We start from the raw sequence: 16,806 nt of genomic DNA, 5'->3' as shown, positions 1-16,806 counted from the left end.
TATATATATATATATTTTTTTTTCCTTTTTCTTAAAAACAAATAATAAAAAAATAAGGAATCTTAGATGGAAATAAATTTGACATATCCTAATCCTAATTCAATTCTCTTATCTTATTTTCTCTTCTCACTCACTATTTGGGCTACTTTAACCGTGTGTAATTTTAAATCGAACAATCTAAAAACTGCAATTACAAGAGTTCATGACACATATTAAGGGATTAGAACCAACAACGTACTAAACATCCTCACCAAAAAATTTAGTGACTGATGTGTTAATGAATCTAACGACAACGACAAGATCGGCCATGTGATTAAGCCAGGTTGACCAAAATAATTAGCAATAACTAAACACATGACTTGTTCTATTGATGAATGTCAACATAGAACTGATCGGTCAAGATTGAAAGAAGCAATTTAGGTTAGATTATTTTCCTTACCCGAACAAAAAGTGTTTGGACCGGTAGTACTCACCACCAATGTTAAACCTATGAACTTTAAATGAGTATTCATAAAGAAGCATAATGAGGGAAACAGATTAAGGTTCTCTCAATGTCCTGACTTGATTATACATAATAACATTCTGATTCTGGGAGTTTTCGAAAAACCATGTGTAATTGTTTCAAAGATATTTATTGTTCTTTTTTCGATTCCACCAAAATTATTGAATTAACCATATGTATAGTTGATGCCTCAACACAAAAGAATACATATCAAAATATTGTTCATTCAAACATTTTGCTCGCATGGTATCTTAATATGTTTTGTTGCATTATCATGAATAGCTATCAGAGTGATTACAAAAAGTTAATGTGAATAATAATGAGCACATGGATGCAAAAATAGCACGTTCAGTATAACCGAAGGGGACCTTGTTTAGATCCAACTCTTTCCAGTATCAAAATAAAACAACCCTGGCTTGGCCTCCTAAATATGTCTGAAATATAAAATGATAGTGTTTATGTAAAATGGTATTTAGTCGGGGGCTATTTGCCATCAACTCTGCTTACAAGGGAAACCAATTCAATGTTCTCAGCTTCTGGAGTATCAAGTTCAATATCCTCTTTCGTACTCAAGATTTCAGTTGGAAGGATGGAAGAATTGGGATCAACTCCAGGTACCAAAAATAGCAGACATAGTGGAGTTAATCTCAACACATTCCTAATCAGAATTGCAAGCCAAAGATTATCAAATTGTGTCCGTGTAACCCTCAATACATGCAGCAGGAAGCCTCCTCCCCAAGTCGCCGATAGAAGTCCAACATTGTCAATTGACATCAGCAACGCAAAAAAAGTTCCTTCAATTCCTGGGGGGCAAAGCTTTGAGCTAAGCACCAGAAGAGGCATCCATTTGAGCCTTCCAGTCATTTGCGATACACTTTCATCAATCACAACAAAGAAGTAATCAGGCATGCCAAATCTCAAATTTAACCGCAAGACCAGCATCAAATCTAGCATTCCTGATAAACCATAAACCAACTGAGTCCAGAAGAGCAAGTCCCGGAAAGGATGATCCTTTAGGACATACTGATAGAGTACTGCCCCCAAAATGGAACCAACTGAGCCTATAGAGAATATAAATCCCACGTTCTCCTGCATAAAGATGTGAATATTAAGTTTTACTCATATTGATTGCAAAGAATGAGCTAAATTTTACTCAATACCTGAGAGAAAGATGGACCCCCCTTTGAGTCTGTATACCAGTAGAACATTCCGTCAAGGATGTTCAAGCTTAATGCAAGTGATAAGTACATGTATAAGCATGGTCTCCATACGTCAGGGCATTTCAATGTGGTCCACATAGACTTACCAGCATCAATAAACTTCTGATTGACCTGTGCCCAACAGGCAATATTAGACCATGAGCATGAAAAAACCAAGAACCAAAAGAGTATAAGACTACCTGCGTGTAAGCGAAATTGGGTGAATGAGGTTCCTTAAGCAGAGTTCCAAGTAAAAATACAAGTCCAGATGGGATTGCCAACAAGCCATATACCCCCTGCCATAAAATGATTACTTTTGTTAACTTGAGTATGGAAAAACAAAGACAAGTTGTAATGCTTTGATCTGCTCCAACTGAAAGAAGCTAACCTTTGGGCCTATAAGATGAACAAATATACCACTGACAGAGAATCCAAAAAGTGCCCCAATGGAGGAACTCAAGGCACACAGGCTTTGCATATCGGCTGCAAGTGAATGATGGTTAATACTGTTCTGTGCCACACAAGCATCTATGGTGACATCGGCTACAGCTACTCCAGCACTTCCAACTGTTAATGCCAAGATGGCAAATGCAATGTGCAGCTTTTCATGGAATGATAACACAAGCATAGCGATCACGCCAATGGAACCTGATATGAACAAGTTATTAACTAGCTAATTAGTAAACAAAGTCAGCAAGATCCTAATTTCTAGAAGACAATAGTTGGTTCATGTGGAAACCCCCAAAAACACAAAATGAACTGAAATTCACATAAATGGAGCTAAATCAAGTTTCTGGCATTGAAGGCAGAACGGGAGCATGCACACACACACATATATATAGATCCTATCCAGTGCGAGGTTGGAGTTTAGGGTCACTTTTCGGTCTCATATCCACATCTCGACCGTTCAGCTTTTAGATACTAATGTATAGATCATCTCTGCAAAATTTCAGCCAAATTGATGGTTGTTAAGGCATTGATAACTGACTTAAAGCTAGTACGGTTCATGTTGAACAGATTCAGTTCGTCCATTGGTTTAAACGAGTTAGATACTCTAAAGATCATTAATTTGGCTGAAATTTTGCAGATATAATTTATACATTAGTACCTAAAAACTGAACAGTCAACTGAACAGTCGAGATGTGGATATGAGACCGAAAAATGACCCTAAACTCCAACCTCGCACTTTAATTTCAGAGCGAGGCCTCGCTCTGGATAGGATCTCTCTCTATATATATATAGCTATGATTGAGCAAAAAGATACGAGTTTTGAGTTTAAGATGAAACTGTGAAAGTAAGTAATTACCTGCTAGAATGAAATAAGGGCGTCTTCGATAGCCAAAAAGTGGAAGAACATCGGTGAGGAGACCCCAGAGAGGCTTGACAAGCCATGGAATAGAAGTAATTCCTTGATAAAATTGAGCTTGAGAAGGCTGCACCTTTTGAACATCCTTCATGTAATATTCTGTGCCCACCCGGTTCATAGCTCCACCAAATCCTTGACTTATTCCATAAACAACAACCACCCCTAATACAAAACTCCAATGCAGTTCCCTACACAGCATCCTGAACCATTGGATTGGACTTGGACCATCACAACACCTCCTTCTTTTCGTTTCATTTTCTTCTGCAATATCAATTCCACCGCAGGGTTTGAGTTCTTCTTCCTCCTCCACCATCATTTACTTTCCGGCTCCGGTGTACTGATTCAGATCAGTCCACTCTTTCTTTCTGAAGATTGACGGATCTCAAGAAAGCCTGGCAGTCTGGTACGGTACTGGTAGCTAGCTCACACAGACAGCGGCGTTGACTTTGACCAACCAAACGGTTTAAACCCTATCCCCTTCCATCCTCTGATCTTGGTTTCTACAGTGTTACCGTTTGGTACTGTCTTACTTTCATCCTGCTAAGAAAGAAACTACTTTCTTCTTTTTCTTCCTTCAGCCGGAAACAAGAGAAAGGTCGTTGCCTCCCTGACAGTCACCGCTCACCTACGTATACACCACCAATGAGGCGATGACACCGATCAGATTTATTTTTTATTTACTTCGGGTATTTTGAGGTGAAGCCAAGGGCCGAGCCGCCGAGGGCCTCAAAAAAAGGACCGCTCTTGTTCTATTACCCAGTCAGAATACGCTGCGTACCCAGTGACTGTGGCTCCAGTGCTGATTGGACACTCCACATCGACTCACGAGTCATACAGAAAAACTCTTTCCAAACAACAACTCTTCATCTTAATGGATCACATTAATTAAAATCTTACCGAATCCTTACCAAAAACGGGCCCTGAAGAATTTTTTGATGCCTTCTTTATGGCGTTTGTCTTGCTCTTTGTTAATTTTTTTTTTTATATTATAAATGAGTTCGTTAATGGTACATTAATGTACCATATACATCAAGTCAACTAGTTCGATACTGAGGTAGACTAATTTATGATCAAATCAAGCTATTCTACTTATGCATGAAGTCACTCTACCTCTGTACAAAATCTAATCTACTTAATGTATTGGTACACTAATCTACAATAGAATTTTCCAGATTTGCTTATGTGCTTGACATTCTAGTACAATCATAAAAGACAGATGAGAATTAAGAGTACCAATAATCGAGGAACAAATTATAGACATTGGGAAAAAGGAAGGAGCATAGTTAGCGGAACCCCAAATAAACATTAGTTCCAAAGATCTATTCTGTACATGACTGACCTGCAGTCAAAAGAATGCTGAGCAATAATCTGTTAAAGAGAACAAAACACCTGACATATAGAAGAGAGAGTTCTCCACCAGTTCCTTAATATCTCTCAAAAACCATTCACAAGATACCCATTAACAAGTCATTAACAGATATACTGGAATTAGTTACCATGTATTTCTGCTTCAATCTCGATCTTCAGAAATCTACCATTTGATGATGCTTTTCACTTTTTCAGGTGCTCAATATGGATTTATGACTTCCTCCAGGCCAGAAGGATCTCATTCCTGCAAAAGTTTCTTCAGCAGTGGCAGTCTTCATTTTCACCATCTCAGTGGATTCGTGCCCAGCCTGCCTTGAATGTGTATACCAGAAGCCCATTTCTAGTTCAGCGAAAACTGCAAGTTACAATCACTCTAAACATTCTCTTTAGCAGCAACCGGCAACCCTATGAAAAGCCTCCTTCCGTGTGGAAACTGGCAAGCAACTCAAATCTTCTTTTGCTTTATAGTAAAGCGTCTTGTGCGCATAAAACATCATATAGCACTGTGAAGCTCTTACAACCCTCTCATCAACCTCACTAATCCAAGCATTGTCACACTTATACCATTGCTCTTTTATGCGTAAATAAGTTAAATAATGGCCAGAGTCTAGCGTCCCAGAATGAGTAATAACTGCAAAAATCTCAAATTCTGTAGAATTATCGGAATCATCACCCTCAAAGGCAAAGATTCTATTCCCAAATCTATTTCTGACAATTGAAGAGGACAGATATGGAGTCATGTCTAAGGAGAAAGGAAAATGCATATAGCTGTCGATTTTCCTCATCATCTTTCTGACCAGGGAGTGCTCGAATCGTTTTATATGCAAACACAACACCAAAGGGAGCTTTCTAATAGACAGTTGCTTCGATGAGTCTCGCGGTTCTTGACAGTTTTGACAAAACAGCTTCTGGTCTGTTCCCAACTTCTCTGGTTTGGTGAACAAGTCTAAACAACCAAGAAGAGTAGATGTACTGCTGTTGTCATTTCGTTTGACAGGCTTATTAGAGCAATGGTTTGTGTCCAAGTCGAGCGATATGTCCAAACAAGGGTCATAAGTTGTTGAAGTGAATCCACAAGTCATACAAGTGACATCTGATCTCAACTGTCCAGAGAAGACCCTATGAGTAATACACTGGCAATCTCCACTATCTGTGAAATAGAGGATAACTTCGTGAGTAAAAGAGAACTATTTATCAATGTAAAAAAAAAAAAAAAAAAACTGAACGTGCATCTATTACGTTTACAATGCACTATGATCCTCTACCTACAAACGCGTCCAATCACGTTGAAAATCTCAAAATTCCTTAGGATATGGTCGAAGATGGTTACATATTCTACCTTCCTTCTTACCAGGTTGACATACACTTCAAGGTATAATCTCTCTCTTGCAAAACATAAGAATCAATAGCATCCAGACGTTTAGGAACTTCAGGCATATATGAGATCTCAATGAATAACTAATTACCTCTAGTTTGGTTCCTTGCTTTGCTTTCTCTCTCATGGATCCCATCTAACACTGAAATGAAAAACTCATGAGCATCCTGCTGCTCATAACTTGCCAGATTTTCTGAATGCTGCCACCAACTTGAGATAAAGGATAATTCCATCAGTTTAAAGGTAAGTCCATTTAACACTTCAACTAAGTAAACTTATACATCCAAGAATCAACAAGGTATCTAGCATCATTTTGTAAATAAGGGTCGACGAAAATTACAAGAGGGCGCAATCAACCCCAGCAATTCCATGTGACTTCTTCCAACTAGATTTCCTTGAAGCTTTCAGTTCAAGCATATAAAGACAGATGACTAGGTTGAGTGTCTTTCTTGAAGGATATGGCTTAGATACCTTAATACAACTTATGGGTTTCTAAACTTCATCTCCGCTTGCTAAGACAGCAATATGACACTTTCTACAGTGTTATCAAAGCAATTTCAAATATGAAAACTCTCAGATACTTAAACGCGAAATGAACTAGCCTAAAACAGATGTCTATTGAATATAAATCATTCATCAAATCACAAAATCTAAGCAATATTAACTTGGCATGATATGGTGTAACCAAAGAGCAAAGGTATAGAGCAATGTCAGACCTGTAAAGAAATTGAGCCGGGCTATAAGGAGTGCGATCACCACCACCCGAGTAGACAGCGGAGAAGATACCATCAAGCTCACAAGGGAGACAGAGCCGGTTGGCCGACCTCTTCCTGCACGTCCTGCGGTTATGCCGATCACTCAAGAAGTAATTTCTCATTGGAGGAGCATGCAACAGTGCTTGCAGCACAGAATTCATGAAACAAGTATTGCCCAAATTATTCAGTCCCCTCAAACCTAATGGATAACATGATTTAGCCCTATGATCTCTCATCAAAGCCAGCTGTCCTGACTTGTTCAAATCTGCCAATTCTACCCCAGAACCCAGCCTCTTCCTCTCACACAGCCTCTCCCCTATACTATCTGTACTGTTTCTGTTTGTGCTATAACTCAAGTCCAACATGTGTTTAGACATGACAGTCTTATCAAAATCAGGATCGTAGACCTGATCAGAGCAGGCACAGCAATAAAGCTCAGCCCTTTCAATGTCCACCGCTAAATCATGGCCAATCTCAGACTGGGTGTGCAAAAGGGTGTGACTTGAGCATGAGATTGAAGAGCAAATCAGACAAAAATAGAGTCTACCTTGATACCCATTACAGGAACTGCATCTGGATATCTTTGTGCCCGGATTCTCAACACTTGTCCTTCCATTTGGGGTGGTCTTGAGGCACTCTTGGAGTGATTTATACCCACTCAGGCCATGTTTGAGCTTGTAAGCTGAAAGGTGCTTGCAGGGTCTTGGGTTTGTGTATGAAGGTTTTCTTGTCGACATCTTGCTAGAGATTAAGAGAAGAATCTCTGATTTGTTACAAGTATAAATACTGAGACAGTAAGATCCAATTTCCCACCAAAAATATGGACTAGGAACAATAGGCTTGGATCTATTTGGTTGCTGTTTAACGTCTGATAAGAGAGGGGACAGAGGAAAAGGTCTGAGACTCTGAGCTCTGTTGGTAGGGGAACTATGAAGAAGGTGCTTTCAAGTTTTACAGCATAAATTATGATTTCTAAACCGACTCATACAGTAACCCAGAAAACAAAAAGTCCTCCATTAATTTTTTTTTTTTTTTTTTTGAAGTGAAGACTTTGCAAGTCCATGCTCTTGAAAAGGATAGTACAATTAGCAGCAACAAAGTTTGATACCTCCTCTATCTACGTTATTCGTTAGACCATCTGCCATCGTACCCTATAAAGGCATATATAGCCTATTACCCTCTCCCATGGTAAGGCATTCCACAATTCCCAAAAAAAGTTTTTACCGTATGGACCGATGTTCAAGCCATATATGGCCTTCAATCTAGTAAGCCATCTCCATTATTATATTTGGAAAAAATAAGAAAAGTAACCGTTGCATGCAATCTTTGAATTATGGCATACCAATTATGGCATACGGTGGGAACAGCATGCAATCTTAATCAAAGATACCACCGAATATTCCTTTGGTTCAAGCCATATATGGCTATATAGCATATCAATTATACCATACGGTGGCAGATGCTCTTACAAATGCTAGACCACCTTGTTTCACCTTTGAAAAAAATACGTAACATGTAGTTTATTATCGAGTGATTTTGTCCCGACATTCAATTGGTATGTAAACTCCCTCAAAAATTGTCATCAAACTGCCTCTACTCTTATTTCGTCTTATTTTTGATTTTTTTTCACCTCACCATCTTCCCAAATACATACCACCAACGTCCTCCGACCACTTCAGACTAACTATATGCGGCCACATCTCATTATCTCTGATGAGTTGTACCAACCTTCTCCAGCCAGTCCAACCACTTCCAACTATTTGCGGCCACTTATAACGACGTCACCATTATCTCCGATGAGTTGACCTTTCAATAAAAAGTCACTGAAAGACTGCACTATTCTCAGTTCAGACCGAAAAAGTTATTCGATCGTTATTTGGTTAAAGATTACGCATAATTTTGGTTGATTCCCACTAGATGTTAATTTTGGTTGGTAAAACCCCACCGAATTGTAACGAGTCCTGGTTGAATTCATCCCAAAATGTCCAGACTTCTTGGTCGATCCAGCTGTGATTGTACCTTGATAGCAACATTCTCTATAACAAAGGAGGCTAGATGGATATTTATCAGATATTGAACAAGGGAGACAAAAGAAGTGCATCAATGTCCCATAGAGCTTTATAAAAGAAGGGCTTACAATTTATCTGTTATTAGTGCTCTCTGCCAATGTCCTCATTTCAATAATGCCACCTATTGTGCTGTCGGGAACCTCATTGCAATAATGCCATCTATTGTGCTGTAGGGAAAGCTGACAACCTTTGAACGCATGAGAAGTTTGATGGGGGAAGAGAGGAGATTGCAATACAGGCATTTGAGAACTTGCTCATTGCAATAATGCCATCTATTGTGCTGTAGGGAAAGCTGACAACCTTTGAACGCATGAGAAGTTTGATGGGGGAAGAGAGGAGATTGCAATACAGGCATTTGAGAACTTGCTCACATCAACAATCATACCTGTGTATATGCATCTGGTTAATCATCTATTCCCTATGCATAGATCCATCACCAGTCGCAAGCAGAAGAAAAAAAACGACAAAAGAAAGTACCAAGCTTTTAATCTTCAGCTTCCCCGCTGATGATGGCCAAGAGCCCAAGACTATGATCAGCCATAGCCACAGGGCTCAAACTGCTTCCAGTAAATTAACCAGAAGCAAAAGGGTCTGAAATAGAAATCAGCATACAGAAACAGTTTATATACCCTCCTACACAAACAGGCACAGCCCGCATGATTATCCTATATCCTATAAACAGACATACCCAAACCACAATTACAGAGTTGAGTAAACAAGAGTCTTTAATAGAATAGACAAAAGCAAGAGCTGCCGCAAATCCACAATTCAAACATTAATCCACACACACAAATACAACAATCCATATATTTGATCCACTTTTAAACATACTAAACATCCAAGATCATAGTTTGAGCCAGACGCAAAAGGCCCTTATTTGGATTGAAATTACAGAGAGAGAGATAAAAAGGGGAATTTGAATTTCAAGAAACAACACGGCCAACAATGGGGTACTTAGCCTCGAACTTGTTCTCCCAGTCGGTGAGGACGCCGATCTCCTTGTCGGAGAGGCCTTGGAGGTCGGCGGTGATGTCTTCTTCGTTCTTGGTCATCTTGGCCAGAGCTCGGCTGGCGTCCTTGCCTGCGAACATGGCGTAGGGACCTCCAGGACCGTAAAACGACTTGCCGTTGGTCACGTCGAAGATGCGGCTCTTCACTGCCACGTATATCGGCTTCGATGGGTCTGAGCCGTTGTACTGTCTCAGCTCCTCTGCTGTTAGCTCCATTGCCATCTTCGCTTTCGCTGCTTCGATAATCACCAACCTCAGGCTCGGGAGGAGGTTGTTGGACTTCAATTATCATCGCTCTCTCAAATGACGCTTATACCCCGAACAAATTTCTTATTTTCTTAATAAAAAATGCGCAAATTTTATTTATACCCTTTCCCTTTCTTTGGTTACAAGATAATCTTCCCTTCCGACTCAGGCAAGACCTGTTTGTTCTGGTATATATCTAGAACCTGACATTATTAACACTGGAACAGAAAAATGATCATACTCGTCTGTTCATTACCGGGTGACTAATTTGACTAACAAAGCATATTCTGAAGAGAATAAAAATGACTAATAAAGTATAATTCAGTTTGGATTACAATCCCACACTGAAAAGCCAATGCTAGCAAAGATCAAACTGTTAAAATATAGATTTGATGATAATCCATCGAGTAGCTTGAATAAAAGTACTACAAACCGGCTCTATGCCCACCAAAAAATTTAGTTGATATCATTTGAACTCTAGAATCACATGATCCAGACTAAGTCACATGCAATATATGCGCCATCAGCCAATACACAGCAACACATCTCCTCCTCCTGCTTTACTTTCTGCAAGTCTCATTATCCTTGCCGATATTGGCAGCAAACCGAAACAAACATGGATGTCAATGGAGAGGAATGCCACCACCAGAATACTCAACCTCCTGAAAATTGGACGACAAAATGTTAGAACAACAGCTATGAGAAAGCCATCAAGAATGACAACCTAATGCCGCGAAACATTTCAAAGAAGCTTTTTTGTGGCAGAAAATATAATCTCGTCACCCTCCCACAAAGAGAGAGTTAGAGGCCAGACACCTAATATTTAGTTCACATCCCTCAGGAATGGAACAAAGACCACATTCCAGATGAAATTTAATGTCTAGGGGAGGATAAACAGTACCTGAGCAGGGGGTAAGGATGAAACCCAGTCGGATGCATGTGTAGGAAGCAACCCCAATGTGTTAAGCTGCCAGGAACAATGAATATTTAACAAATTAAATTCCTTTAATGATATCATTAGGGATAAAGCAATTAAGAAGGCTAAAGAATAATTCACCTTCCAGACACCAAGTGCCAAACCCCCCAAATTAAGGGCGATGAAGAGCAACTTTGGGCCAAGAAGATCCACTTTGCTGTCCTTGTAGGGCTCAAAAACTGCAGAACCAAATTAAAAAAACACTACATCAAGTAACCCAACGCCATATGCACATCAATTATGCAGCAATGAAGAGATTCATGTATTTTACAGAGTCATATGGAGCGATGGCTAATGGAAAAGCAGCAACTGTTGAACAAGAAAAGAAAAGAGCAGACATCTTACCCTTTCCTACACCTTGTAAGGCACTTATGGGCTGCCAGAGAGCAGAAAATGTAATTCCAATGCTGAACAGATGGACAGTGCTGCCAGCCATCCACATCATGAAGCCCATCATTAACAAATTCTTAAAAGGGGCCTGAGCAACTTCCCAAGCTTTCTGCGCAAACAGAAAGAACCATAATCTTATATTACAGCAAACATTGACCATCAGCCTCATGCATCCAATATGGAAAAAACACAAGTTCACAGTCTACAAACATCTAATTCCCATGGAGGTCATGGTTTGTAATCAACTCATTATTAAGTTCAGATGTAAAGTGAAACTTGTTATCCCTACATATAGGTCTTGAAATCAAAGAGCAAGGAAGAGAAACCCTAATCCAACTGATAGTAACATTAAAACTAGATGTGAAATTACCTGAGATTTCCATGTCGATTCAGCTTCCTTCTTCTGGCGACTCACAGTTGAATCGTCCTACAGAAAATTAGGGTTTAGGTCGAATTCAAGACCGAAAATCCAATCGAGAGAGAGAGATAGAGAGATGGTAAGGGGTACCTGATCGGAGGAGGCCCTGGAGAAGCCAGGAGGGTCAGGGACGTCGCGGGAACAAGGAGAGGTTGAGTTGTCCGTCAAGTCAACGGCCCATCTTCGACCGGCTCCCATAACTCCCTTTCCCTTCTCCATTCTTGCTCTTCGATTTCTCTCTCTTCGATCCAAAATCCAAATAGAATATGCTCTCGACTCCACTTCCGGTCGGCACTCCGCTGTTTTTGTTTTTGTTTTTGTTTTTGTTTTCCCTTTATAACAGTACTTTTCACCTACTTGTTGTAAACCCCCCCCCCCCCCCCTCCGTTAAGGGCCAATGATAAAAGATGTCATTTAATGACACACAAATGTCCTTATGATAATTAAGGTCACCGCTTTACAATCTTGAGGAATGCTTTTGATAATGTCATTTCCTTGTTCATCCTCATCCTGAACGTAAAGCCACCGAGCACAGCCTCAATCAGGTTCTTGTGATTACTTGTATCGGAGACCTTTTGATAATCTTTTTGGGTTAATTGGATATGTAATCTTGACTCGTGTTGATCATAATTGTGTAATTCGAGACTGGGTTTTGAGTAGGAGAGAACGATTTTTGATTGATTTTTAGTTCTTAATTGTTTGATTTGTTTCATGGGGAATTGATATGTGGTTGAAGAAAAATTGGTTTCATGTGTATGTGGGGGTTTTTATCTGATGATGTTGATGTTGGGGGTTTTGGTTTGCAGATTCAGTATATACCGCAGCATTTGGTGAGACTGTTGCAAATTATTATGGATGGTAACTGCGACATGGATGTACGTCAGGTTGCCAGCATCCATTTCAAGAACTTCATTGGAAAGAACTGGTTACCTCATGAGCCAGGTATGTAATGATTGATTGAATAGGGTTTTGGTTAGTATCTGAAATCCATGGATGAGTCTAGCTGTGCTTATTCTTCACCTGTTGATTGTTGTAGATGAGCATAATAAGATATCACAAGCTGACAAAGACGTGGTTAGAGAGCACGTTCTTGTCTTTGTTACACAGGTTCCCCCATTGTTAAGGTACTTTGTTTGCTGTTTCGGCTACTGTGGCAATAGTGGGCTTGTGACTGCACGCAGATTGTCTTTATGTTTTGTTTTAAGTTGTTAGTTCTATATAATGCCTTGAGAAATTATGTTCCTGCTTATTTGTTGGTGATCTAATGTCATTGTACAGGGTACAACTGGGTGAGTGCTTAAAGACAATTATTTATGTCGATTACCCTAAGCGGTGGCCACAACTTTTAGACTAGGTGAAGCACAACTTGCAAGACCAACAAGTTCATGGAGCTTTGTTAGTTTTGCAGATTCTTTCCAGAAAATAAGAGTAAGTGTATCATAATCTACTATTCTTATGAAGTGATTCTTATATATGGTTATTGCTTGGAGTTGCACGACCTTCTAAAAGAAACTACAAGTTTAGCTAGTAGTTTTCCATCTGAGGCATACTGTGTGCTTAATGTGTATTTGATCACAAGATTGTTATAGCAATTAATGATAAATTATGTTCTCTTATCTGGTGGGGATGACAAGATTCCTCAGGTTTCGGTAATGTATAAGTGATGGGCCAACTTTATTGAGCAATTGGAGAACAACAATGCAAGTAATGAAGTTGGTGTGGTTGGAAGAAGTGGAGTGGCTTGCAGAGCTGAGATTAAAATCGTTTGTTGATGAAAGGGGTAAATGACCATGTCACTTACAATATATGTAGAGTTAATTACTGTTTACTCCCTATACTTATAGGGTTTCGTCGTTTCAGTCCCTGACCTTCGAATTTCACCTAAAAAGTCCATGAACTCTCAATTTCCGCTCAATTCGTCCCTGCCGTAAAAAACCTCGGTTATCTTGCTGACGTGGCATTCATTTCACACTAAAATGACGATTATACCCTCACTTACTCTTTTTTTATTATTTATTTTTTTTCTCTCTCTATTTTTTCTTTTCTTTTCACCCCTTCCTTCGATTTATTTTTTCTCGTTCTCTCTCTCTCTCCCCCCCTCCTTCTGCTTCCAAAGAAGAATCAGCAGCAGCAGCCCAAGAGACGGAGCTGCAAACCCCAACCGGCCTCGTCAAGCCAGAAACCTCAGCCCAATTTTAAAAACTAGCCTCCTCCATCTGACGTTCTGATAAACTTGAGTTAGATAGAGAGGGGTGGTGGTGCTTGCCGGCATGACGGGGATGATGGATGGATGGTGGGATGGCCACGGATGGACACTGGATCGATCTGGTCGACTCGTCTCGACTGCACGATGCGTATCCCGGTAGTCTCTGCTCCGAAATACCGATGACTGCAGCAAGAGGAAGCCCGAAAATTTCTGGGTTCGCCGGTGGGTTTTCCAGTTCCGGCCAAATCGCGGTGCCACACCTATATCAGAGTCTTCCTCTCGACCTTGTCGATCTATCCATGGTGTTTATTTGTTCAGATGATGATCCAAGTGAGAGAATCGAAAGGGGGAAGCTTTTGGGTTTTTACGGCAACTTTCCTTGCTTTTCCGGTGGCTCCGGCCATAAACCACTACACCACCGTCATCACAGCCATAAACCACTCCAGCTTCGCCGGCCGGAAGCCCTCCTTTATGAGCCCTCAGGTTCCAAGCCCACACTACTTTTCCAACGCGGACGAGAGCTTTCTCCGAGTCATCGATGGATTCAGTGCGCCGAGGAGACCGATGATCAGGAGGTGAGATTTTGTTTAGGTCTGTTTGGGTTCTCAGAGATCGTTCAGAAATAAGTAAAAGGATTAGATTTTGATGCTTGGGAATTGTTAGTATTGGTTAGAATTCATTTGGGTTTGTTCAGATTTTAATTATGATTTGTGATTCTGGTTCTGTTGATTAGTGTTTGGATTATTTGGTAAGAACTAGATGTTATTAGTTGGTATTATAAGAATTAATCTGTGTTTGATTTGGCTACTTTGATTGTATATGTTGGGAGTTGAGAGAAATTCAATAATGGGAGACCCTTTTTGTATTTATGCATGTAAGGATTTCAGACTGTGAGGTGTCTGGTGGTATTTGGGAGGTGAGAGAGGAGGAAGAGGTGGTGGTGGTGTTGGCGTTGTCGTTGGTGAAGGAAGAGAGGAGGAAGAGGTGGTGGTGCTGGTGGTGTTTGGGAGGTGAGAGAGTGCGAGAGAATGGAAGAGGAAGTAAAGAGAAAAATAAAAATAAAACAGAAATTTTTTTAACTAAGGGTAAAATAGACATTTCGGCATAAAATGGCTGCCACGTCAGCAACTTAACAGAGAAATTGACAGAAAATTGACGGCAGGGATGAATTGGGAGGAAATTGAGAGTTCAGGGACTTTTTAGGTGAAATTCAAAGGTCGGGGACTGAAACGATGAAACCCTATAAGTATAGGGAGTAAACAATATTTAATCCATATATGTAACTGACCATGTAACTGACCAGTGAGGTCAATATTTTGTTTACTCTTTCAATGAAAAAGGGTTTTTTCTTTACCTCTTATGTAACTGATCATGTAACTTACAATGTATGTAACTGACCATGTATTACTTATTAGAACTATAGTCAGTATAACATTTGAGTTCTCATGCCTTGTTCCTTTTTCTGATCTTGTATTCCCTCTTGGCATGTTCCTACACAACAAATGGTTGAATATAGCCAAACTCCTTAAGTCACTGGTCAACTCACTAGTCAGGTCATTAATCAAGTCATTGTCTAGGTAACTATTAACCTTAAGTAACTAACTAAGTCACTGATCATGTAACTGCCAAAAGTCACTGTTAATCTCAAGTAACTGACCATGTCGCTGTCAATCATCGGCCAAGTCACTGTCAATAACATGTCACTTGTCAAGTCATTATTATATCCATGTCATTTACCCAAGTCACATGCAATGTGACTTACATATTTTGGAATTTTCAAGTCACTGTCTGGGTAACTATTAACCTCAAGTAACTAACTAAGTCACTGATCATGTAACTGCCAAAAATCACTTTAATCACGTCACTAACTAAGTAACTGACCATGTTACTAACCAAGTAACTGTCAGTAGCCAAGTCACAAGTTGATAGCCAAGTCACTGTTAATCACATGTCACTAACTAAGTAACTGACCATGTTACTAACCAAGTAACTGTCAGTAGCCAAGTCACAAGTTGATAGCCAAGTCACTGTTAATCACATGTTACTAAGTAACTGACCATGTCACTGACAATGTCACTAACCAAGTAACTGTCAATAGCCAAGTCACAAGTTAATAGCCAAGTCACTGTTAATCACATGTCACTAACTAAGTAACTGACCATGTCACTAACCAAGTAACTGTCAGTAGCCAAGTCACAAGTTGATAGCCAAGTCACTGTTAATCACATGTTACTAATTAAGTAACTGACCATGTCACTAACTAAGTAACTGACCATGTCACCACCAAGTAACTGTCAGTAGCCAAGTCACTAACTAAGTAACTGACCATGTCACTAACCAAGTAACTGTCAGTAGCTAAGTCACAAGTTGATAGCCAAGTCACTGTTAATCACGTCACTAACTAAGTAACTAACCAAGTAACTATCAGTAGCCAAGTCACAAGTTGATAGCCAAGTCACTGTTAATTAATCACATGTTACTAACTAAGTAACTGACCATGTCACATTACATGTCACTAACCAAGTAACTGTCAGTAGCCAAGTCACATAATCTGGATAAATCAAACAATCAGTTCTTGAATATAAACAAAACTGAGACCAAGTTGGCACAATTAACCAATCCAAACCTCCAAAACTAACATACAGACCAACATGCAACACTAGAAATTCAATAATTAAAGAATGGAAAAAAAAAAAAAAGACACTGAAAGAAAAGAGAGCTGTCTAACTTTGCCGCACTTCTGTGTCATGCCCAGTGAAAACAACAAATTCATGGACATATTCTGTATTTTTCAGCATCTGTTGCAAGGAAAGTGGGTGTTCTCTGCCGTTATAGAACAAAGTCCCAACAAATGAATATAGAATTTTATTTGGGTCCTCACACTTGATCACTGCCCTAAATCTTTCCAAGGAATTTTCATCATGAA

The 16,806-nt window shown here is 39.7% G+C and overlaps 4 protein-coding genes and 1 pseudogene across 4 annotated transcripts; 1 reads left to right on the top strand and 4 right to left on the bottom strand.

Moving 5' to 3' along the window:
* Positions 1-749: 749 nt before the first annotated feature.
* LOC133739748 (probable folate-biopterin transporter 2) lies at positions 750-4,152 on the bottom strand. The gene is made up of 5 exons (XM_062167543.1): positions 3,008-4,152; positions 2,090-2,349; positions 1,902-1,997; positions 1,663-1,833; positions 750-1,591 (listed from the first exon to the last, which is right to left on the bottom strand). Exons 1-5 carry the CDS (start codon positions 3,381-3,383, stop codon positions 986-988), a joined length of 1,509 nt encoding a protein of 502 aa, XP_062023527.1. The 5' UTR covers positions 3,384-4,152; the 3' UTR covers positions 750-985.
* Positions 4,153-4,355: 203 nt separating this feature from the next.
* Positions 4,356-7,566, bottom strand: LOC133739747 (ubiquitin C-terminal hydrolase 22). The gene is made up of 3 exons (XM_062167542.1): positions 6,527-7,566; positions 5,902-6,020; positions 4,356-5,585 (listed from the first exon to the last, which is right to left on the bottom strand). The coding sequence occupies exons 1-3, from the start codon at positions 7,300-7,302 to the stop codon at positions 4,822-4,824; spliced, it is 1,659 nt and encodes a 552-aa protein (XP_062023526.1). The 5' UTR covers positions 7,303-7,566; the 3' UTR covers positions 4,356-4,821.
* A 1,775-nt stretch (positions 7,567-9,341) lies between these two features.
* Positions 9,342-9,922, bottom strand: LOC133739750 (probable steroid-binding protein 3). The gene has a single exon (XM_062167545.1). It carries the CDS (start codon positions 9,864-9,866, stop codon positions 9,558-9,560), a length of 309 nt encoding a protein of 102 aa, XP_062023529.1. The 5' UTR covers positions 9,867-9,922; the 3' UTR covers positions 9,342-9,557.
* A 253-nt stretch (positions 9,923-10,175) lies between these two features.
* LOC133739749 (uncharacterized) lies at positions 10,176-11,998 on the bottom strand. Its single transcript, XM_062167544.1, has 6 exons — positions 11,765-11,998; positions 11,627-11,683; positions 11,212-11,365; positions 10,948-11,045; positions 10,792-10,857; positions 10,176-10,552 (listed from the first exon to the last, which is right to left on the bottom strand). The coding sequence occupies exons 1-6, from the start codon at positions 11,891-11,893 to the stop codon at positions 10,514-10,516; spliced, it is 543 nt and encodes a 180-aa protein (XP_062023528.1). The 5' UTR covers positions 11,894-11,998; the 3' UTR covers positions 10,176-10,513.
* A 431-nt stretch (positions 11,999-12,429) lies between these two features.
* LOC133737907 (importin beta-like SAD2) lies at positions 12,430-13,193 on the top strand (annotated as a pseudogene).
* The last annotated feature ends 3,613 nt before the right edge of the window (positions 13,194-16,806 follow it).

Source organism: Rosa rugosa, chromosome 3 (assembly GCF_958449725.1).
Source record: "Rosa rugosa chromosome 3, drRosRugo1.1, whole genome shotgun sequence".
Classification (NCBI taxonomy): Eukaryota; Viridiplantae; Streptophyta; class Magnoliopsida; order Rosales; family Rosaceae; genus Rosa; species Rosa rugosa.
The sequence above is the reverse complement of the archived record's forward strand: the minus strand, read 5'-3'. Positions and strand labels throughout refer to the sequence as shown.

Coding starts and splice junctions, on each gene's coding strand:
- LOC133739749 (XM_062167544.1), bottom strand. CDS start 11,893: ATGGAGAAGGGAAAGGGAGTTATGGGAGCCGGTCGAAGATGGGCCGTT. Junction 11,366..11,626: donor AATCGACATGGAAATCTCAG/GTAATTTCACAT, acceptor CTGTTTGCGCAG/AAAGCTTGGGAAGTTGCTCA. Junction 10,858..10,947: donor TGGCACTTGGTGTCTGGAAG/GTGAATTATTCT, acceptor TGTTCCTGGCAG/CTTAACACATTGGGGTTGCT.
- LOC133739748 (XM_062167543.1), bottom strand. CDS start 3,383: ATGATGGTGGAGGAGGAAGAAGAACTCAAACCCTGCGGTGGAATTGAT. Junction 1,998..2,089: donor TTCATCTTATAGGCCCAAAG/GTTAGCTTCTTT, acceptor ATTTTATGGCAG/GGGGTATATGGCTTGTTGGC. Junction 1,834..1,901: donor CCAATTTCGCTTACACGCAG/GTAGTCTTATAC, acceptor TGTTGGGCACAG/GTCAATCAGAAGTTTATTGA.
- LOC133739747 (XM_062167542.1), bottom strand. CDS start 7,302: ATGTCGACAAGAAAACCTTCATACACAAACCCAAGACCCTGCAAGCAC. Junction 6,021..6,526: donor CCGGCTCAATTTCTTTACAG/GTCTGACATTGC, acceptor CTTTATCTCAAG/TTGGTGGCAGCATTCAGAAA. Junction 5,586..5,901: donor AGCAAGGAACCAAACTAGAG/GTAATTAGTTAT, acceptor TCTATTTCACAG/ATAGTGGAGATTGCCAGTGT.
- LOC133739750 (XM_062167545.1), bottom strand. CDS start 9,866: ATGGCAATGGAGCTAACAGCAGAGGAGCTGAGACAGTACAACGGCTCA.